General features: G+C 49.2%; 4 protein-coding genes across 4 annotated transcripts; 3 read left to right on the top strand and 1 right to left on the bottom strand.

Annotated features, from left to right (window-relative positions):
- Positions 1–54: 54 nt before the first annotated feature.
- On the top strand, positions 55–8,326 carry gpia (glucose-6-phosphate isomerase a). Its single transcript, XM_035157663.2, has 18 exons — positions 55–287; positions 1,275–1,365; positions 2,108–2,176; positions 2,399–2,518; positions 2,597–2,680; positions 2,961–3,107; positions 3,189–3,260; positions 3,361–3,405; positions 3,727–3,780; positions 3,882–3,942; positions 4,198–4,241; positions 4,887–5,039; positions 6,160–6,289; positions 6,890–6,966; positions 7,141–7,269; positions 7,348–7,423; positions 7,511–7,577; positions 7,992–8,326. Exons 1-18 carry the CDS (start codon positions 169–171, stop codon positions 8,113–8,115), a joined length of 1,662 nt encoding a protein of 553 aa, XP_035013554.1. The 5' UTR covers positions 55–168; the 3' UTR covers positions 8,116–8,326.
- Positions 8,327–8,676: 350 nt separating this feature from the next.
- hsd17b2 (hydroxysteroid (17-beta) dehydrogenase 2) lies at positions 8,677–14,334 on the top strand. The gene is made up of 5 exons (XM_035157898.1): positions 8,677–8,938; positions 10,539–10,748; positions 11,480–11,665; positions 11,750–11,887; positions 13,752–14,334. Exons 1-5 carry the CDS (start codon positions 8,683–8,685, stop codon positions 14,090–14,092), a joined length of 1,131 nt encoding a protein of 376 aa, XP_035013789.1. The 5' UTR covers positions 8,677–8,682; the 3' UTR covers positions 14,093–14,334.
- A 62-nt stretch (positions 14,335–14,396) lies between these two features.
- mphosph6 (M-phase phosphoprotein 6) lies at positions 14,397–16,707 on the bottom strand. The gene is made up of 5 exons (XM_035157900.2): positions 16,458–16,707; positions 15,952–16,064; positions 15,298–15,388; positions 14,965–15,068; positions 14,397–14,690 (listed from the first exon to the last, which is right to left on the bottom strand). The coding sequence occupies exons 1-5, from the start codon at positions 16,503–16,505 to the stop codon at positions 14,558–14,560; spliced, it is 489 nt and encodes a 162-aa protein (XP_035013791.1). The 5' UTR covers positions 16,506–16,707; the 3' UTR covers positions 14,397–14,557.
- Positions 16,708–19,369: 2,662 nt separating this feature from the next.
- On the top strand, positions 19,370–22,007 carry LOC118110147 (protein ALP1-like). The gene is made up of 3 exons (XM_035157782.2): positions 19,370–20,222; positions 20,314–20,431; positions 21,263–22,007. Exons 1-3 carry the CDS (start codon positions 19,417–19,419, stop codon positions 21,707–21,709), a joined length of 1,371 nt encoding a protein of 456 aa, XP_035013673.1. The 5' UTR covers positions 19,370–19,416; the 3' UTR covers positions 21,710–22,007.
- The last annotated feature ends 1,449 nt before the right edge of the window (positions 22,008–23,456 follow it).

The following is a 23,456-nucleotide window of genomic DNA, read 5'->3' as shown; positions in this document are numbered from 1 at the left end:
TGGTGTCAGACTGATCTGTGATTGGTGCAGAATGATGTGACCATATCCTTTAGCTCCTCCCCTTCCTCCTTCTCACTGGGACCAGCTCGTCACAGCTGAGGCAGCAGAGACATCCGGACCAGACCAGGACAAGGACCAGACCAGAACCAGACCAGAACCAGCAGAACCATGGCACTAACCAGCGACCCCAACTACCAGAAGCTGCAGCAGTGGTACCAGGATCATGGAGCAGGTCTGAAGATGAGGGACATGTTCGATGAAGACAAGGACAGATTCTCCCGCTTCAGGTGAGACATGACCCGGGATAAGAGGCCACAGACCGTGAGAGGACTGTGACTGCTGTCCCGTCACTTCCCGGTTCTCCCCGGTGTGTTTCCGTGTTCGCTCCGTATGAAGGTCACCGAGTGTCTGACACGATCCTGTCTGTCGGTATCTGTCCACCTGTCTGTCGGTATCTGTCCACCTGTCTGTCGGTATCTGTCCACCTGTCTGTCGGTATCTGTCCACCTGTCTGTCGGTATCTGTCCACCACAGACTGGTTCATTAGCAGCTCATATTAGCATGCGAGCTAAGGCCTCTCATAAAACATGTGCTGAGCTTCACACCGGGGCTTCACACCGGGGCGTGTCGGTGATAAAGTCGGTGACTCCGGGTTAAAGAGTCTGGACGTTAAACCCTCAGCTGGGTGTTTGATTCATACGGTCGGCTGTCTGAAAGGGGCGGTGTCTAACAGGCTAACGGATGCTAACCGAAGGTGCACTGTCCGATAATGGACACCGGATGCAAGAGGCCGAGGCGGCTGCTGCGGCTCCGTTTGTTTTTAGGTGTAACGGTCACATTGGTCCTTATAGAGATAGAAGAACAACTGTTCACATGATAAACAGGTTAAGACTGTGTGTGTGTGTGAGAGAGCATCATGTCTCAGCCAATCAGGAGCAGGGAGCTGTGAGTGTGGGTGTGTCCTCAGGAGAACAGGAACTCAGCTGTTCAATATGTCGGTAATGAACCACAGACAGTTTCATGGAGAAGATGCTTCATACCTGCAGCTTTTACTTTGGTCCATGTCCCATCTGCTAACATGGAGGAGGTTTATGAGCTATACTGCAGACACACCAGGGGGCGATCAAGTTGTTCATCTTTATTTTTAAAATAAGTTCATTGGTCAGATCTGATTATCAAACTCAAACATCGGGAGAGAAGGGAGACGATTTATTCTGTCTGTCGTCTGTGACTCTCTGTCTGTCGTCTCTGAATCTTTGTCTGTTGTTGGACAGCACCACTCTGCAGACAGATGATGGAGACATCCTGCTGGACTACTCCAAGAACCTCATCAACCAGGATGTCATGGCTATGCTGCTCGCCATGGTAACGTGTCCGTCTCTGGTCAACCTGGACCCTCAGGCTCCGCCCATACTGACTCACCCGCAAACACAAGTCACATAAACATCCACGTCCACTGGTCATGTGATGTAAACAGGAAGTAGATGTCTCCTCTGCAGCTGGTTGCTTAGTAACAGAAACTCCTCTGAAGGAGGAGCAGTGAAGAGTCAGAGCAGGGACGACGAGGTGGAACTGTTACTGACAGGAAGTGTTAGAAACAGGAAGTGTTACTGACAGGAAGTGTTAGCTTTGTGTTCACCGCTGGTAGTCGAGTCATGTGACTGATGAGAACCAATCAGGAAGAGAACGTGTCATCGTTGACTAAAGTCTCAGTTTGTGTTCAGACTGAAACTCAAACCCAAAGTTTTCAAACTAAAACGAGACCAGTTTACACAAGTCTCTGATCCAGAGGCTGGAAACTCCAGCAGGCGTAACCATAGTAACAGAGATGAGGTCATGTGTGGGCGGAGCCTCAGTCAGGTCTCTATTGATTCTGTAAAACAGGAAGATTACAACACTTTATTTTGAAAGAGTGAACACACATCCTGCCTGTGGCTTTGTGCAGCAATGTTGTGTTAACATGGTGGAAGGTGGTGTTTCAGCACAAACACACAAAACCCCACCCACACACACACACATACAGGGTGATGCAACAGTTTCAGTTACGACAGGTGAGGAAGTGTGTGTCTGTTTGACTTTGTGTGTTTTTATCTTCTCATGTTCTCAGGCCAGGTCCAGGAAGGTGGAGGAGGCCAGAGAGAAGATGTTCTCTGGAGAGAAGATCAATTTCACCGAGGTACTGACGTCTACGTTTCCTCCTCACTCGCATGTCACATAAAGCCCACATGTATCCCATGATCCTTCACTGCAGAGCCCAGGATCACTGGGACCTGTGTGAATCATGAATGTGTCTTTATTCTGTGAGCAGGTCGGCATTCACCTCAACTGTAAGTGACCGAATAAGATAAAGTGAGCGAAGGTATAATAATCACCTGTGTGTGTCTGTGTGTGTTCACAGGGTCGGGCCGTGCTCCACGTCGCGTTGCGTAATCGCTCCAACACACCGATCAATGTCGATGGTAAAGACGTGATGCCGGAGGTGAACAGGGTGCTGGACACGATGAAGGCCTTCTGTCACGTAAGCTGTGTGTGTGGTTGTGTTGTGTTGTGGTGTGGTGTGGTGTGTGTGTGTGTGACGTTTGCGTTGTGTTCACAGAAAGTTCGCAGTGGCGAGTGGAGAGGCTTCAGTGGGAAAAGCATCACTGACGTCGTGAACATCGGCATCGGAGGCTCTGACCTGGTGAGAGGCCACACGCACGTCACATGACTGACAATGGTGTTTCCATGGAAACACATAAACAGCTGATTGTCTATTAATAAATGACATGAGTGGAATTTAACACATGTCAAATAAAACAGAAACAAGGAATTATTCTACAGATATAGGAGTAAAAACTAATTATAATTCTCTGTTGGGTTTATTGGCGGTGATGCACCTTGGTTGTCACCCGCAAAGAAAATCAAGTTTTAAAATAACCTTCCAGTTTGTGATCATGTGACTGTGGTCGTGTTGCGTTCAGGGACCTCTGATGGTGACGGAGGCTCTGAAGCCGTACTCCAGCGGTGGACCCAACGTCTGGTTCGTCTCCAACATTGACGGGACTCACTTGGCCAAGACCATCGCTCAGCTCAACGCAGAGACCACGCTGTTCATCATCGCCTCCAAGGTGACCACACACACACACACACACACACACACACACACACGCGTCTCCTTGACTCACTTTGTGTGGTCCACCCTCTTGCAGACGTTCACGACTCAGGAGACCATCACCAACGCAGAGTCAGCCAGAGACTGGCTGCTGCAGGCGGCCAATGACGTGAGTTCACATCATCTTCATCATCTTCATCATCAGAGCAGAGACAGATTCATCATCGTCATGTTTGTGTCTCTTCTCATGTTTTCTCTTCTTTCCACAGAAATCTGCTGTTGCCAAACACTTTGTGGCTCTTTCCACCAATGCAGTAAGTCCCCCTCTCACCACCACCCCCTCTCACCACCGCCCAGCGACTGTTTGTGTTGAAATCAGGAACCAGAGGAACCGGACTAGTTACTAAACGACCCTGAGAACGTTTCCTCATAGTTTATTGGTTCAGGTGAAACCTGTCTGCGACTCTGATGCGTGTTCGTACAAGTGGCTCAACAGTTTCAGTGTTAATCTTCTTATTTCATATTATTTACAGTTATTAATCCAGGTTTTTCAAGATTGATCGTTTGTACTGTAAAAAAACATTAAAGGTCTGCCCCCCTCTCTCTCTCTCTCTCTGCCCCCTCGCCGCCCTCAGGTCAAAGTCAGGGAGTTCGGCATCGACACGGCGAACATGTTTGAGTTCTGGGACGTAAGTATGTGACCATGTGTGATGCAGTGGCAGGTCGGTGACCTTTGACCTCAGTGTCCTGCCTGTGATTGGTGGAGTGACTGCGTGATGTCATGTTTCAGTGGGTCGGAGGTCGTTACTCGCTGTGGTCGGCCATCGGTCTGTCCATCGCTCTGCACATAGGTACGTCTCACATCAAGTTAGAGACCAGATCGAGCAGAACTTCATTTAGAAGTTTCACAGTCAGTTCAGCTGCTTTTATTTTGACAGTCTGACTCAGTGTGAACAAAACTCACTGGATCAATGACAACATCACACTTCCTGTTTACATCCTACAAAGCATCATGGGAATTATAGTTTCATGCACATGAAAACATTAGCGAGTTGTATTTCTCATCAGTTTATCACACGTGACCTCTGACCTCTGCTTGGTTTCAGGATTTGAAAACTTCGAGCAGCTTCTGGCAGGAGCTCACTGGATGGTAACACACACAGACACACACAGACACACACGCTCACACAGACAATCACACACACAGACACACACAGACACACACACACAGATACACACGCTCACACAGACAAACACACACACACAGACACACACTCACACAGATACAGACTCACACACACAGATACAGACAATCACACAGACACACACACTCACACAGATACACACACACACAGACACACACGACACAGACAATCACACACACACACACAGACACACACCCTCACACAGACAATCACACACACAGACACAGATACACACACACACACACACACACACACAGATACAGACACACACACAGACACAGACAATCACACAGACACACACACTCACATAGACACAGATACAGACTCACACACACTCACACAGACACACACACAGATTTTTATTTAAAATATTCAAACCTACATGAAAATGACATGAACTTAAATCTTGTTCTTCATTGATTAATTCATCACTAATCAATTATAAATTATTGTTGTTAAAAATTACAGGTAAAATTTAATATAAATATTTCTAATAATTAAATGTCATTTAGTTATGACGGTGACTAAAACATGTTTTAATTTAGTGAGCTCTGTGATGTCATCGTTACCCAGCATCCTCTCCTCTGCAGGACAACCACTTCCGCCGCACCCCCCTGGAGGACAACGTGCCCGTCCTGCTCGCTGTGCTCGGAGTCTGGTACATCAACTTCTTCCAGGCTGAGACACACGTCATGCTGCCCTACGACCAGTACATGCACCGCTTCGCTGCCTACTTCCAGCAGGTCACAGACACACACACACACGTTCAGACACACACACACACACACACACACACACACACACGTTCAGACACACACACACACACACACACACCCGTCATGCTGCCCTACGACCAGTAATACACACCACACCACACACACGTCATGCTGCCCTACGACCAGTACATGCACCGCTGCTGCCTACTTCCAGCAGGTCACAGACACACACACACGTTCAGACACACACACACACACAGACACACACACGACACACACACCACCGTCCCTACGACCAGTACATGCACCGCGCTGCCTACTTCCAGCAGGTCACAGACACACACACACACGTTCAGAGACACACACACACACACACACAGACACACACACACACAGACACACACACACACACACACGTCATGCTGCCCTACGACCAGTACATGCACCGCTTCGCTGCCTACTTCCAGCAGGTCACAGACACACACACACACGTTCAGACACACACACACACACACACACACACACACACACACACACACACACACACACACACACACACACACACACACACACACAGAAACACACACACACACACACACGTCATGCTGCCCTACGACCAGTACATGCACCGCTGCCTACTTCCAGCAGGTCACAGACACACACAGTTCAGACACACACACACACACACTTCAGACACAGACACACACACACGTACAGACACACACACGTTCAGACACACGTACAGACACACACACACGTTCAGACACAGACACACACACGTACAAAACATTTCATCATTAAATGTATAAAACACTGATCCTAAAGATTCTAAATAAATGAACTAAATATTTCTTACTTATTTGAAGTAACTCGTTTTTGACAGAATCCTCGACTTTCTGCTGCAGACACAATGAATCTTCTAAATATTATTAGTTTTTATAGTAGATTTAAATTGAAATCACATGTTGGGAGGCACCAGCAGGGGGCGCTGTTCTCAGAGAGGTAGAACAAAGTCAGTGAGTTTAACTCAGAGGCGAAGGAGGAGTTTAGGTCCAGATCAGTTTGTTTCATTCACGTTCAGTAAACCACAGCTCGAACACTTTGACGGGTTCACACGTTTGAACTCGTCCCACGTTCTGCTCCTCAGGGCGACATGGAGTCCAACGGGAAGTACATCACCAGCGACGGAAGTCGTGTCAACTACAACACGGGCCCCATCGTGTGGGGGGAGCCGGGGACCAATGGACAGCACGCCTTCTACCAGCTCATCCACCAAGGTCGCGCACACCACGCGGTTGACGTGGACGACTCTGCATCCTAGTAGAGACTGAACATAATCGATTCAATACGTGCATTTCTCAGCGATGCAGCTGCAAAACGATACGTGCACATGTAATTCATCTGCTACACAACACGAGACACACAACATCAGGGTTAAAGTGAACAGAATGATCCGGTTTCATGATCCGACATCATCCATTAACAACTAAGTACATACACACACACACACACACACAGGCTGCAGACAAAGTTCTTCCTGCAGATTATCACAAAATGCTGAGTTTGAATTTTGAATTGAAAACCTTCTTTTGTAAATTACAGCAAACTTATAACAGCAACAGTCAAACACATCATGAGGCTCGTGAAGATTCACACCTTTAGTCCCACAGCGATAACAAATAATCACGTATAGAAATAAAATTCTTCGATGCATCGATAATAGTTTAATAATCGAATCATGAGGTGACGAGAGATTCACACCTCTACATTTTATGAATGAGTTTGTTCAACGTTTACCTTTGGCTGACTGTGAAGCTCTGTGATTGGCTGTTAGTGAAATGCGTGAGTGAAGCATTAACGGACTCTGTCGTCTACAGGTACTCGTATGATTCCTGCCGACTTCCTCATTCCTGCTCAGTCTCAGCATCCAATCAGAGACAACCTCCACCACAAGGTAACGCCTCCACTGTACCTCAACATTTCCTGTTCCCCTGAAACCACCAAACATTAGCTCATGAGGATCAGCTGATGACGACCAGCTGATAATCAGCTGACTCATGGTTGAGTCTTTAACCTTTGACCTTCAACCTGAGCTCGGTGTCATGTGATCTGTGTTTGTCGTTCTCAGATCCTCGCGGCGAACTTCTTGGCTCAGACCGAAGCTCTGATGAAAGGAAAAACCACGGACGAGGCTCGTAAAGAGCTAGAGGCCAGCGGCCTGAAGGGCGGCGCTCTGGAGCAACTGCTGCCTCACAAAGTAAAATGATTCTGTGCAACATCAGGACTCATCACTCACATTCAATTAGTTTTAAAACTCACATTTCTTTCACTTTAGGTTTTTCAAGGAAACAAACCGAGTAACTCCATCGTCTTCAAGAAGCTGACGCCGTTCATTCTGGGAGCTCTGGTCGGTAAGTGAGACATCAGAGGACAGAGAGTCAATCAATACGTCAATCAATCAATACGTTGTCTGATCATTGATGTGTTTTGTTTTTCAGCCATGTATGAACATAAGATCTTCGTTCAGGGCGTCATGTGGGACATCAACAGTTACGACCAGTGGGGGTGAGCTGCACCACACTTTACCAGCAGAGGGCGGTAGTCGGTATCTAATAAAACTCCTGATCCACTTTCCTGGAAATCTGTTCAGGAGGTTTTATATGGAGGCTGATGAAGCATCACACTTTAAACAGCTGCTGGTTTTTCCAGGTTTTCACTAACGAAACTATGAAATATTTATTTGGGGGACAGATAGTTTACAGATTTACCTTGTGACAGCCCCGGGCGTCTGGCCCGGTATCTTTGTGTGACAAACAAACATGACCTGTTTAACACATTATCAATAAAACATGTTAAGTTACTGCACACGTGCACCACCTGCAGGTCACATGACCTGTTTGTGGGCTTTTAATGTGAAGAACCTTCAGGAAGTGTGGAGTTCCATCCTGTGCACTGACTCCTCCTCTTCATCACTGACAGGGTGGAGCTGGGGAAACAGCTCGCCAAGAAGATCGAACCGGAGTTGAAGGACGACTCCGAGGTCTCGTCCCACGACTCGTCCACCAACGGCCTCATCAGCTTCCTGAAGAAGAACTTCGACTGAGTCCTGACCCGCCCCCCTCCCCCTTTAGTCCACTGTGATTGGTTGGATTTCCCCCCGAGCTGTGGAGCGAGCACTTTGTCTGTTCATGTGTTTTCACTGGAATAGAATTTATCTGATTAACAAGATAAAAGTAACTGTTACTGTAGGTGACCCCCCCCCCTTACTCTCTCACTCACACACACACACACACACACACACACACACACACACACTCTGAACCAAAATAAAAACCCTTTGTCTCTGAATCATGTTTGTTTTTGATCTGATTGGACAGAACTGAATCTTAATCAGTTAATATGATTTATTATTTTATTAGAAAACAAAGTAACAAAAAGCTTCAGTTTGATGTGAAACAAATAAAAACCTTTAAACCTGAATCGATCAGAGCAGCTGATCACTTATCAGCTTGAGTTTCTTACCAAATCAAAGTGACGACTGATAATCGATCATCAGCTGATCCAGGAGCTGCCACGTGTCACAGGTGTCTTGTGCTTCCTTTGGTGGGCGGGGCATACTTGAACAGGTGTCTCAGAGGGGCGTGGCCTCATTGTTGCAGGTGACAGACAGATGATGGACGTCTGCTTCAGCGTCGCAGCTGCAGGTTTCTACGTCCTCACTGTGCTGTGGACACTGTCCCAGGGACATGATGCTGGACATGGGGCCTGGGTTGGGGCCCTGCTCTGGCCCCTGGGGGCCTCCCTGTGTTATGTTGTGTCTCCAGTTTTGTGTGGACTTGTTCTCCTGAGCTGCAGCGTCCGTCTGATCTGGGACAGGAAGAGATGTGAGCTGCTACTGCCAGAGACAAGAGGGGTGCTCATCACAGGTCAGACACACAACACAGAGACAGACACACACACAACACATCACAGGTCAGACACACAACACAGAGGCAGACACACACAACACAAACACAGAGACACACACAACACATCACAGGTCAGACACACAACACAGAGACAATACAGAGCAGACACACAACACAAACACACAAACACAGAGAGACACACACACACACAAACACAGAGACAGACACACACACAACACATCACAGGTCAGACACACAACACAGAGGCAGACACACAACACAGAGACAGACACACCCAACACAAACACAACACATCACAGGTCAGACACACAACACAGACAATACAGAGGCAGACACACAACACACACAGAGACAGACACACACACAACACAAACACAGAGACACACACAACACATCACAGGTCAGACACACAACACAGACAATACAGAGGCAGACACAACACACACAACACAGAGACAGACACACACACACAACACAAACACAGACACACACAACACATCACAGGTCAGACACACAACACAGACAATACAGAGGCAGACACACAACACACACAACACAGAGACAGACACACACACAACACAAACACAGAGACACACAACACATCACAGGTCAGACACACAACACAGAGGCAGACACACAACACAGAGCAGACACACAACACAGACAGACACACACACAACACAAACACAGAGACACACAACACACCACAGGTCAGACACACAACACAGACACAATACAGAGGCAGACACACAACACACACAACACAGAGACAGACACACACACAACACAAACACAGACACACACAACACATCACAGGTCAGACACACAACACAGACAATACAGAGGCAGACACACAACACACACAACACAGAGACAGACACACACACACAACACAAACACAGACACACAACACATCACAGGTCAGACACACAAAGACACAGACACACAACACACACAACACAGAGACAGACACACACACACAACACAAACACAGAGACACACAACACAGACACAGAGAAACAACACAAACACAGAGGCAGACACAACACACACAGACAACAGACAACACAAACACAGACACACACAACACAGAGAAACACAGACACAACACAGAGACAGACACACAACACAGAGACAGACGCACACAACAGACAGACACACAACAGAGACACACAGGACATGAGATTGTGTGTGTGTGTGTGTGTGTGTGTGTTTGTTATCAGGAAAAACAGGACGAGCTGAAGATGACGTTCTGATCAAATTCCACCATGTTTGATGAAGAGATAGAGAACAACAAACAACGACACAAAGAGATGATGAGATAGAGAATGAGGAAACTTTACTGGGAGGTCACCACACAACTCCACAACCACACAATTACACAACCTGATACACAACTTGTGTGAGGTCGGAGGATGATGAAGATGTTAGAATGACGAACGTCTGCCGTAAAAACAATTGAATGTTTGAGGGACTTGGGTCCAACATGTTTGTGGGAATCAAACCCTCGACTCTTTCCATCGTTATGTGAAAATCTTTTCCCTCTTTATTTGAAAGAGTGTCCCCGGGACGTCTCTGACCTGCAGTGTCTCCTCAGGATGCGACTCGGGCTTCGGTCACGCTCTGGCAAAGCGTCTCAGTCTCATGGGAGTGAAGGTGTTTGCAGGCATGTTGGACGTGGACGGAGCTGGAGCTCAGCGGCTCAGAGAGACGTCTGAGAACCTGCATGTCCTCCAGCTGGACGTGACGGACAGACACCAAGTAGAGACGGTGCACAGGGACATCTGCTCTCAGGTGGGACACACAGGTACGTCCTCTTATATTTGAGACATTCAAACTTAGGACACAGGTATGACCTCCTCTGTCCACCATCATGTCTGTCTTCACTCTGCTGCTGGACAGAGGTCAGAGGACAGTGGTCAGCAGATAAAGGACAGCGGTCAGCAGACCGAGGTCAGAGGACAGTGGTCAGGACAGTGGTCAGCAGACCAAGGTCAGAGGACAGTGGTCAGCAGACCGAGGTCAGCAGACCAAGGTCAGAGGTCAGAAGACAGGTCAGCAGACTGAGGTCAGAGGTCAGCAGACAGAGGTCAGAGGACAGTGGTCAGCAGACTGAGGTCAGAGGACAGAGGTCAGAGGACAGTGGTCAGCAGACTGAGGTCAGAGGTCAGCAGACCAAGGTCAGAGGTCAGAAGACAGAGGTCAGCAGACAGAGGACAGTGGTCAGCAGACTGAGGTCAGAGGTCAGCAGACCAAGGTCAGAGGTCAGAAGACAGAGGTCAGCAGACAGAGGACAGTGGTCAGCAGACTGAGGTCAGAGGTCAGCAGACCAAGGTCAGAGGTCAGAAGACAGAGGTCAGCAGACAGAGGACAGTGGTCAGCAGACTGAGGTCAGAGGTCAGCAGACAGAGGTCAGAGGTCAGCAGACTGAGGTCAGAAGACAGAGGTCAGAAGACAGAGGTCAGCAGTCAGAGGTCAGCAGACCAAGGTCAGAGGACAGCAGACAGAGGACACCTCTCAGCTGTCCCCCTCCTGCAGGTCTGTGGGGTTTGGTGAATAATGCAGGAATCCTTCAGTGTCCCATGGACGCGGAGCTTCAGCCGCTCTCAGCGTGCAGACGCTGCATGGACGTCAACTTCCTGTCAGCTGTCAACATGTGTCAGGTCTTCCTCCCTCTGCTGAGACGAGCCGGAGGACGCATCGTCAACATGTCCAGCATGGCAGGTCAACAGGAAGTCAAACTTTTCATTCAAATACAGTTTCAGATCAACGATGTTTTGATCCAGATGTTTGTCGTCCGTCCTGCAGCTGTGGTGCCGATGCCGATGTTCTCGGCGTACGGAGCGTCCAAAGCTGCTCTGAGCGTCTTCTCTCACGTGATGAGGATGGAGTTGTCTGATTGGGGCGTCAGAGTCGCTTTGATCCAACCTGCAGGATTCAGAACAAGTAGGCCACATGATGACACCAAGCAGGACGTTTTTTGTGTGTCTGTTGTCGATATCAACACAAACTGAAAGTGTTGGTTTCTGTTTCAGTTTTTCTTCATTTTATACGATTCTTTGTTGATGATTAAAACGCTCTTGAAGTTGTATTCTTCCGGTCACATTTGTTTTGTGTTAGATGATTAAATTTCACTGTGTCCTGGAGAATGTTGAGTGTAAAATAAAGTCCTTCCATTGTTTTCCATTTACTCGGGCCCGGGTCGCGGAGGTTTTCCAGACATCGCTCTGTCCTCACACCTTCCAGCTCCTCCTTAGGGATTTTGAGGCCTCCCCAGGCCTGATGGGATATGTAGTTCTGGATCTACAGTTTCCTGGTAAACCTCCAGCAGAAGGCGTCCAGCAGGATTCTGACTGGATGAACCTCCAGACCTGTTGTTTAGATGTGAAGGAGCAGAGGTTCTGCTTCCAGCCCCTGATGTCTGTGAGGAGCAGGATCTTGATAGTCAGAGTTTTACAAGGTGCCAGTGCAGAGAAGCTGAGAGCAGTAATATGATCTCTCCTAGTTCCTGTCAGCACTCGTGCTGCAGCATCTTGGACCAACTGGAGGCTTTTCACAGACTTACTGGGACGTCCTGATAATAAAGACTCACACTGATCCAGTCTAGAGGGAACAAATGGACGAGTTTCTCAGCTTCCTTCTGAGACAGGATGTTCCTAATGTTCATAATAATGTGCAGGTGGAAGAAAGCTGTCCTAGAGACTTGTTTTATATGTGGATCACATGTCCTGGTCCTAACTCAGGTTCCTCACAGTGGAGCTGGGGGCCAAACTAACACCAAGGGGACTATCTGGTCACAGTGTTTCTCTCAGATGTTTAGGGACCATTACAATGAGCTCAGTCTGAATTTAGAAGTAAGAAGTTCTGGGTCGTCCAGACCTTGATGTTCTTGAGACGTTCCTGAAGTTGGACTAAGTGATTAGATTCATCAGGCTTCATATATGTACAGCTGGGTGTCGTCTGCGTAACAGTGGAAGTGTACGAGGTGCTTTCTGATGATGTCGCCTAAAGGGAGCAGATATAAGCTGAAGAGCATCGGTCCAAGGACAGAACCCTGTGGAACTCCATGACTAACTTGTGTGTGCATGGAGGAGTCAGTGTTCACATGAACAAACTGAAATCTGTGTGATAAATATGATTTAAACCAGTCTGATGTTCCTTTGATCCCGACATGTTGCTCCAGTCTCTGTCACAGGATCTTATGATCTGTGGGGTCAGATGCTGCACTAAGATCCAACAGGACCAGTAAGAGACAAGTCCATTATCTGAGGACATGAAAAGGTCGTTAGTAACTGTTAACATATGGGTCATATTGATTTGGGTCTAATCAGCTAAAACATCTGGATCCAGAGTGGGCTTTTGAAGCAGAGGTTTAATTACAGCTACTTTAAAAGCTTGTGGTACGCAGCCGGTTAACAAAGACATTAATCTGATTTATCATGAAACTGTCAATTAGGGGGAGAACTTCCTTAAAAGGTCCAGTTGGGACAGAGTCTAAAAGACAAGTTGTTGGTTTAGATGATGAAACTAGTGACGTCGGTTCAGGAACGATCAGATTAGGATCACGTTAGGATCACGTTACGATCACGTTACAATCAGGTTACGATCAGATTAGGATCACGTTACGATCAGATTAGGATCACGTTACGATCACGTTACAATCACGTTACGATCAGGTTACGATCACGTTACGATCATAAATCTTTCAAATGAAGATGAACTGAAGCTGCATCTCCTTCATGTTGCTTTATTCACTTTGAATCAATGATCAATGATCTGACCGGTTCTCTGACCGTCTCCTTCCTCTCAGACATCTTTGGAACCAGTGACAACGTCAGTCGCTACAGAGACGAGATCCTGGAGGCGGCCTCTCCTGACGCCAGAGAGGATTATGGGGACGCGTACATCTCGTCCCTCCCCAGCGGTTTGTCCAGACTGTCCCAACGTTCAGCGGAGGATCTGTCCCCTGTGGTGGACGACATGTGTCATGCTCTGCTGTCCGTCCACCCCAAACCTCTGTACACCCCCGGGCAGATGGGATGGCTGCTGCCGTTTGTCCACCGCCACTGTCCCACCGCCATCTTTGACGTCATCGTCAAGACTTTAACTAAATACAACGACTGTGAACCGGCGGGACTGAGGACGAGCTGAGACACCGTCCACATTCATGTCCGTCCAGGTCTAACCCTAACCCTCCCCGTTCTTAACAATACTATAAAATATATTATGAATGATATTTATTATCAATAATATAAATGTTATTCTTAATGATTTACTATATTAGTCTGGATGTGGGACAGTTAGATTCGGCTTGACTCAACAGTTTGTTGTGAAATAACTATCTCTGAACAGACTCTTATTGTGAAAAGACACAACAAAGTCTTAAAATTCAATCAAATGAATCCTGTTTTCTTTTTCTCTTGTTTTTCTCTTACTGTAAATTAATCAGTTGAAATACATTTTTAAAAACGAGAGTTTAATGAGTGAAAACATTTGAACTCTCACAGCTTCTCAAAGATAATTCTTTAAAAAAAATGGATAGGATGTATAACATCCACTCGGCTGTAAAACACAACTATGTCAAAAAACATTTACATGAAATCACGTTCTGTAAGTTCAGTCCTGAGGTTTCAGAAAGATTCTCTTCGTGTTCGTTTCTACGTCGTTTTGATTGACGTCCTCGTCCGTCGACGCTCGCTCACGCTTCTTCACAAACTTCCTCTTCATGCTCCCGACCAAACTCTCGTACCTGAAACGTCGCAGATGGGGATTGAGAAACTTATGACACTGAATTCACTGTCAAATCAGTTCAAATCATCTTTTATGGTGTTTGATTAAAAAATCCTGCAGCTGATAAAACTTCTTAAAACTCCTTCAATTACAAAATTTTAAAAATCTTTGATTTAATCTTTAACCGGTTCAAATTTACACTTTTTTTTTACAGTATTTCATAATTATTTCCTGTATTATTATTTCCAGCAAGTAGAAAATGTACTTTACAGTACTTGAGTAAATGTTGTTACCTCAGAGCCATTTCTTCATCTGTGACGTCTGTTGGCATCCTGCTCGTCTCCTCCTCTTCCTCAGCTTTGCCTTCGTCTCTCGGATTCATCAACGTCATCAGCTTCTGTGTCCGACAACGAAAAACGTCACTATCGCCATCCTCTGACTTTTATTTAGAAAATATCAACCTTTAAAAATCATCAATCAATCGAACATTTAGCGTTACTGATTAGTTATTATTGCAAATAAGTTGCAAAAGGAGGAAGAAGAGGCGTAGAAACTTGTTCACGATGTTTGAGTGAGTCTCCGACGTTAACAATGACACACATGAGAAGGAGAAGAGTGAGACAAACCTCCACTTCAGGGTTAAATCCTCGGAATGACAGGCGACCGAACGTCAGATCTTCACACGGAACAAAACTCTTCTCCTCGATGATCAGATTCCTGGGGGGGGCAGAACGTGACGTCATGTTGCTGCCTCACATCATCACATCTCCATTAAACAGGAAGTGACACCAGACTGTTTCCTGCTTCACTCCGCTACATCACACACTATACTGACACACATCATTACCATGACAACAGCAGTGGAGAGTAACTTAGTATTTTTACTCAAATACCTGAGTACGACCACGAGGCTTCTTTCCGCTCGGCATGTGAGTAATAACTATTCAGTGAGGAGTGCTTTCTACTCACTCTTCTACTCCTCTCTACTCACCTTCTACCTCTACACCTTCACTCCTCTCTTCCTCCTCCACCACCACCACCACTCTCCTCTCATCCCCTCTACCCTCTCTCCCCTCTCCCTCCCACCACTCTTCTTCCCCCTCACTCTACCCTCCTCTTCTACTCACTCCTCACTCTCCTCCTTCCTCTTCCTCCTCTACTCACTCACTCTTCTACTCACTCCTCTACTCACTCACTCTTCTACTCACTCACTCTTCTACTCACTCACTCTTCTACTCACTCCTCTACTCACTCACTCTTCTACTCACTCCTCTACTCACTCTTTAGCTTTGAGCTCCGGCAGGTCCAGGTACCAGTGCTCATCACTGATGATTCTCCGCTCGTCCTCCTCCAGCTGCTTCTTGGTCTCAGCGTCCAGACCTCTCTGCATGAACTGAGCAAACATCAACACATTACCTGAATATAATAATCATCTGGACTTGTTTTCATGTGTTTCAGATCCACGTCTCACGTCAGAAACTAACATGAGGGGAAACACTTCAAATATATAAACTGTTAAAAACATGAAAACAGACGTAAAGGGAATGCAAATGAAACCTATCCCTGCTCCTTTGAAACAGAATCAATGACAAGCTCAGAAGCTCCACGTGTTCAGCAGGTTTCACTTCTTACTTTCACACGTGAAGTTTGAACTCAGTTTTCATCACAAACATCTTCAGACGATGTTTAAAAGTTTACTGAGGAAATAAAGACTCGTCCGCGCACAGGCTCAGCGGAACGGCTGCTAACGCTGTTAGCATGAGTTAGCAAACACAGCTTCACTTACCTTCATGCGCAGGAGGTTCTTAGAAAGTTTCACTGAATCAATGGACATTTTCACCAGAGAGGGTGAGACAGAGAGGGTGAGACACAGAGAGGGTGAGACACAGAGAGGGTGAGAAACAGAGAGAGGGTGAGAACAGTTAGCTTCAGGCTAACAGCTAAATCCACGAGCATCTGCTCCTCTGAAAGACAGAAGCAGACGAACGTCGAGCAGCCCGGAAGTCAAGTTAATCTACCTCTGATGTCATCGATGTCCAAGAACAATGTTTTTTATAATAATAATAATAATAATAATAATAATAACAGACCGATCACTCCTCTTCATCACCCTCATGTCTTGCTCCTCTCTGTTCTTACGTCTTATTTGTTCCTCTTTCTTGGATCCTGAGTTCTTAATAAACTTGTTTCCCTTTTCATTAAAGCTTCCCTCTGCTCCTCCTCCTCACTTTCTGATCTCCCTGGACTTTTTATTATTCTCTCTGTTCCTGAACTCTCATTTCTCCATCGCCCATGTTCCCTCTCTTCATTTCTTACTTCACATCCACATCTGCCTCTGGTTCTATCAGTCTCTCCTTCCTCCTCTCTCCTCTTCCTCCTCCCTCTCTTCCTCCTCCCCTCTCCTCTCTCCTCCTCCCCTCTCTTCCTCTCTCCTCCCCTCTCCTTCCTCCCTCCCTCTCTTCCTCCCCTCCCCTCTCTTCCTCTCTCCTCCACTCCCTTCCTCCTCTCCTCTTCCTCTCCTCCCTCCTCATCTCTTCTCTCTCCTCCTCCTCTCTTCCTTCCTCTCGTCCTCCTCTCCTCTCCTCTCTCTTCCCTCCTCCCTCTCTTCCTTCATCCTCTCCTCCCCTCCTCTCTTCCTCTCTCCTCCCCTCTCCTTCCTCCTCTCCTCTCCTCTCCTCCTCCTCTCCTCTCTTCTTCCTCTCCTCTCTCTTCCTTCCTTTCTCCTCCTCTCCTCTCCCTCTTCCTCTCCTCTCCTCTCCTCCTCCTCTCCTCTCTTCCTTCCTCCTCTCCTCTCCTCTCCTCTCTCTCTTCCTCCTCTCCTCCCTCTCCTTCCTCCCCTCCCTCCTCCTCCTCCCTCTCCTTCCTCCTCTCCTCCCTCTCTTCCCCTCTCCTCTTCTTCCCCTCCCTCTCTTCCTCCTCCTTCCTCCTCTCCTCTTCCTCTCCTCCCTCCTCCTCTCTTCTCTCTCCTCCTCCTCTCTTCCTTCCTCTCGTCCTCCTCTCCTCTCCTCTTCCTCTCCTCCTCCTCCTCCTCTCTTCATCCTCTCCTCCCTCCCTCTCCTCCCCTCTCCTTCCTCCTCTCCTCTTCCTCTCCTCTCTTCCTTCTTCCTCTCCTCCCCTCCTTCCTCTCTCTCTCCTCTCTCCTCTTCCTCTCCTCTCTTCCTTCTTCCTCTCCCTCTCCCTCCTTCTCTCCCTCCCTCTCCTTCCTCCCCTCTCCTTCCTCCTCTCCTCTCCTCTTCTTCCCCTCCCCTCTCTTCCCCTCTCCTCTTCTTCCCCTCCCTCTCTCTTCCTCCTCCTCTCCCTCCTCTTCCTCCCCTCTCCTCCCCTCTTCTTCCCCTCCCCTCTCTTCCCTCCCTCTCTTCCTCTCTCCTCCCCTCTCCTTCCTCCTCTCCTCTCCTCTTCTTCCCCTCCCTCCCTCTCTTCCTCCTCTCCTCTTCCTCCCCTCCCTCCCCTCCTCTCTTCTCCCTCTCCTCTCTCTCCTCCCTCTCCTCTTCCCCTCCCCTCTCTTCCTCCCCTCTCCTCCTCTCCTTCCTCCTCCCCTCTCCTTCCTCCCCTCCTCTCCTCCCTCTCCTCTTCCTCCCTCTCTTCCTCCTCCTCCCCTCTCTTCCTCCCTCCCCTCTCTTCCTCCCTCTCCTCTTCCTCCCTCCCCTCTCCTCCTCTCTCTCCCTCTCCTCTTCCTCCCCTCTCTCCTCCTCCTCCCCTCCCTCTCTTCCTCCTCCTCCCTCCCTCTCTTCCTCCCTCCCCTCCTCCCCTCTCTTTCCTCTCTCCTCTCTCCTCTCCCTCTCCTCTCCTTCCTCCCTCCCCTCCCCTCTCCTCCTCTCTCCTCCCCTCTCCTCTTCCTCCCCTCTCTTCCTCCTCCTCCCTCCCTCTCTTCTCCTCCCTCCCTCCCCTCTCTTCCCTCCCTCCCTCTCCTCCTCTCCCTCTCTTCTCCTCTCTCCTCTCCTCTCTCCCTCTCCTCTCCTCTCCTTCCTCCTCCCCTCTCCTTCCTCCCCTCCCCTCCCCTCTCCTCCTCTCTTCTCCTCTCTCCTCTCCTCTCCTCTCCTTCCTCCTCCTCCCCTCCCCTCTCCTCCTCTCTCCTCCCCTCTCCTCTTCCTCCCTCCTCTCTCCCTCTCTCCTCCCTCTCTCTTCCTCCCTCTCTTCCTCCTCCTCCCCTCCCCTCTCTTCCTCCTCCTCCCTCCTCTCCTCCTCTCTTCTCCTCTCTCTCTCTCCTCTCCTTCCTCCTCCCCTCTTCCTCCCTCCCCTCCCCTCTCCTCCTCTCTTCTCCTCTCTCCTCTCCTCTCCTCTCCTCCTCCTCCCCTCTCCTTCCTCCCCTCCTCCTCCCCTCTCCTTCCTCCCCTCTCTTCCTCCTCTCCTCTCCCTCCTCCTCCCTCTCCTTCTTCCCTCCCTCTCTTCCTCCCTCTCTTCCTCCCTCTCCTCTCCTCCTCTCCTCCTCTCCTTCCTCCTCCCCTCTCCTTCCTCCCCTCCTCCTCTCTTCCTCCTCCTCCTCCTCTGGTTCAGGATGTTTTCCATGAGGAAGAAAACAATGATTTATGATAAACATCAGTGAACAGATGTTAATCTAATATCATATCTGACCAAACCAATGTGGAGACACTTTGTTTTATTTATGTCCATTTAAATTCATTTTCTATCAAAGTTTGGTGAAAAGAAAAGAAACTTTTTCATTTGAAGTTTTCAGAAAAAACAAGTGAACGTGCTCATCTACGTCATAAACAGGCGACGTGCGGTTTGTTTACTGGCGGTAGAAAATGGAGGCGGACACGGAGGAGGCCTCGGCCCCGGCCCCGGAGGAGGAGGCCTCCGCCCCGGCAGCAGCTTTGCTCGGCTCCGTGCTGAGCCTCGGTGTGACTCCGGTGTTCGCCCCGCAGATGTGTGAGCTGTACCGGCTGCAGGCGGCCGTGCTGCGGCGGCGGAGGCAGCGGGAGCTGATGGAGCGGGAGCGGCGGAGGAGGCAGTACCTGCGGAGGAGGAGAGCCTTCCTCCTGTCCTCCATCGCGGCGGCGCTCAGTCTCCTCTCCACCACCAGCAGACCCGTCTGGGTCCGGGACCGAGGCCCGGGGCAGAACCTCTGGGCCACGGCCGAGGCGTTCGACGACGAGGAGTGGAAGGCGCAGTTCCGTGTGTCCCGGTCCACCTTCGACTTCCTGCTCGAACTGATCGGTCCGGCGATTAAACGCCGCAAGACGAACTACCGGGTGCCCATCGAGCCGGGCCGCCGGCTGGCCATCACCCTGTGGTGGTTGGCCCGGTCCGGGGAGTACCGCTCCATCGCAGACATGTTCGGGGTGGGGATCGCCACCGTGTGTAACATCGTGCGTCAGGTCGCCTGCGCCATCGTGGAGCGGCTGTTCCACCGCTTCGTGTCGCTGCCCAGCGGCCCGCGGCTGGACGACACCCTCCAGGCCTTCAAGGACCGCTGCTACCCGCAGTGCGCCGGGGCCGTCGGCGGGACCCACATCCCCATCGCTCCTCCGAGGGAGAACCCCGACCACTACATCAACCGGAGCGGCTGGCACTCCGTCATCCTGCAGGCGGTGGTGGACCACAACGTCTGGTAAGAACCGTGTCCGGTAAGAACCGTGTCCGGTAAGTCTCTGTCTGAACGTGGTCTGACGGCCCCGTGACGCATGTTTCTGTCCCGGCAGCTTCACGGATGTGTATGCCGGTTGGCCTGGAAGCAGCAGCAGCGCCACCGTGCTGTGCAGTTCAGACCTGTACCTGAAAGCTGAGGACCGGCCCGACGGTTACCTGTTCCCCAGAGAGGTGAGGTCAGAGGAGGTCAGAGGAGGTCAGGGGAGTGGAGGGGAGGTCAGGGAGGGGAGGGGAGGTCAGGGGAGGAGGAGGTCAGAGGAGGTCAGGGGAGTGGAGGGGAGGTCAGGGGAGGTCGGGGAGGTCAGGAAAGGTCAGGGGTTGAGGAGGAGGTCAGGAGGTCAGGGGAGGTCAGTGGAGATGAGAAGAGGTCAGGGGAGGTCAGAGGGGGCCAGGGGAGGTGAGAAGAGGTCAGGGGAGGTCAGGGGAGGTCGGGAGGGTCAGAGAAGTCAGGGAGGTGAGAAGAGGTCAGGAGAGGTCAGGGGACGTGAGAGGAGAGGAGCTCAGGGGATATGAGAGGAGGTCAGGGGAGGTCAGAGGAGGAGAGAGGAGGTGAGGGGAGGTCAGAGGAGGCCAGAGGAGGCCAGGGGAGGTGAGAAGAGGTCAGAGGAGGCCAGGGGAGGTCAGAGGGGGCCAGGGGAGGTGAGAGGAGGTCAGGGGAGTTGAGAGGAGGTCAGGGGAGGTGAGAAGAGGTCAGGAGGGTCAGGGGGCGTGAGAGAGGAGAGGAGCTCAGGGATGAGAGGAGGTCAGGGGACGTCAGAGGAGGAGAGAGGAGGTGAGAGGAGGTCAGGGAGTGAGAGGAGGTCAGAGGAGATCAGAGGAGGTGAGAGGAGGTCAGGGGAGGTGAGGGGAGGTCAGAGGAGGTCAGAGGAGGTCAGAGGAGATCTTTATACAGCCCAAACACTCGGTTATCTGAAACTGTGCCTCAGAGAGGATGTTGTGAAGGTTTGCTTCACCACTGGATTATTTATCGTTTGAAGTTACACCTGCGTTCCTGCGTTTCAGAGGTCGCTCCTGTCCGACGGCGTGGAGATCCCCGTCCATCTGATCGGAGATGCTTCATTCCCTCTGAAGCCGTGGCTGATGAAAGGTTACAGCGAGGAGCAGCAGCTGTCCCCTGAGCAGCGTCGTTTCTCCTACACCGTGTCCTCTGCTCGGTCTGTGGTCGATGCTGCCTTCACCCGCCTGAAAGGACGCTGGAGGTGTCTGCTGAAGAAGAGCGACATTGACATCTCCATGATGCCCAGAATCGTCGCTGCATGCTGCGTTCTGCACAACATCTGCGAAATTCGAGGAGACGGTTTCCTTCCGGAGTGGAACGTTGACATGGCTCCTTCTGGAACGTATTTAAGGCAGCCTGATACAGAAGCGTACGCAGGAGACACATACTGCACGGCCGAGGTCATCAGAGACACCATTACATACAACCTGTTGACGATACTGCAGTACTGAGCCAAGAGCAGCTTCAGTGTCGCAGCAGCTCAGTAAATCTCCACATGGACTGGTCACTGGTTACCATGGTGATGCGTCCCAGGGTAGAGGTGAGACCAGTGTGTTAACCCATTCATCTCCAACACTGATGAACACCGGTCTGTTACTTTTTTTCCATTTTCTGCTGCTTTATATTTTTGTACCACTCACAGGGAAATATTGTACTTTTTACTGTACAGCCTTTATTAACAGCTTTTATTACTAGTTCCTATTGAAATGTTACATAAAAACATTTGAGCTCATAAAACATTTGTTCTGATTAAACAGCACATCGTCTGTTAATCAGGGTTTTTCTTAGGATGGAGTTGAAGCAGCGGAGGTAAAGCAAGTATTATTAGTATTATTCATGATGTGTGTGTGAGTGAATGAGTGAGTGGCCCAATCCATTCTTCTACGTCTGCTCGGTAGTGTCTCATCTCCGACAGACTCGTCGCCATTTTTGAATTGAGTTGAAGAAACGATCTCGGACGACGTCTTTCTTGACTTCGTTGCAGTTCTATAAGAAAAAGCAATCGCTCTTCAACATCTATCAGCTCCCACATGATCCACTCAGTAACACTCTCCATTGTTCGGGGGTAAACGGAGACCAGAGAGTTTGTAAATAAGTGAACCAGAAACCAGAAGACGCTCAACACCAGCATAGAAAATCTACGGCCACTAGTGTTTCGACGTTGTAATTGCAACGCGACTCAGACACACTTATGCACAACTATAAATTCTCGGCCCTGTGCATTGGCTACGTGCACACCTATAGAGTAGCTTCGACGCAGAAGCATGAATCTGCCTTGTGTGTAAACTCTGACAGGCCTGCTTGTTGTTAGGGGAAACACTGAGTGTGTAGCTGCTCGCATCGTCTTAGGCCCAATCCCATTTCACCCCTTAGCCCTTCCCCTTCGTTTTGCACATTCACGTGTTGGGGTGGGCTGTCCCAATACCTGTGGGGATGGGGGCTCTATACCCTCCAAACGGATGATTTTTCAGACCCTCATTTCAAACGGGGGGGTACCCCGAAGGCCTTGCGAATCACCGGGAAGCTGGGAGAGAGACCCACAGATGTAGTATTTTCTCCATTAATAAGGATTTAAAAATTACGATAATGATGTAACATCTTAGTTTAATATCATTTCAATGTATTATGGTCACTGCTGGCGATCTTTTTTTGTTTTTGCATGATAGTCCCGTATTTTCACATAATTTCATATTGCAACCTCCCCCACACACACACACACACACACACACACACACACACACACACACACACACACACACAGCACAGAGGTTATTTGGATGTTGAAGGTTTGTCACTTTAGTAACAATAGCGTTGGTTTATTTAAGATCTTAACAATGTTATTACAATGACGTCCCCGGCAAAACTGTCTCGTCTGTTTACATCGACGACTACTGATGACATGTCGGGTTCCTTGACGACTGATGATGATGTTACGGCTTCTTGAAGGGCTGTCCCAATTCGTAGGGGAAGATTTCAACCACTACCCTTGTGACTCCGTTTCAAGGGGCAGGGCCGAGGGGTGAAATGGGATTGGGCCTTAGACTCTAAACTTCTCCCAGTTTATTTTTAGTTCCTGTTCCAACAATGAAACTGAACCATTCAGAGTCAGTGTTTTTAACTCTGCTCTGGGTGAGTCGCCTCAGTCTTAATGAACTTGTTAAAGAACCGACACCAACAGAACATTTTCCTCCAGTTTTC

The sequence above is a fragment of the Hippoglossus stenolepis genome, chromosome 5, assembly GCF_022539355.2.
Source record: "Hippoglossus stenolepis isolate QCI-W04-F060 chromosome 5, HSTE1.2, whole genome shotgun sequence".
NCBI lineage: Eukaryota > Metazoa > Chordata > Actinopteri > Pleuronectiformes > Pleuronectidae > Hippoglossus > Hippoglossus stenolepis.
The sequence above is the reverse complement of the archived record's forward strand: the minus strand, read 5'-3'. Positions and strand labels throughout refer to the sequence as shown.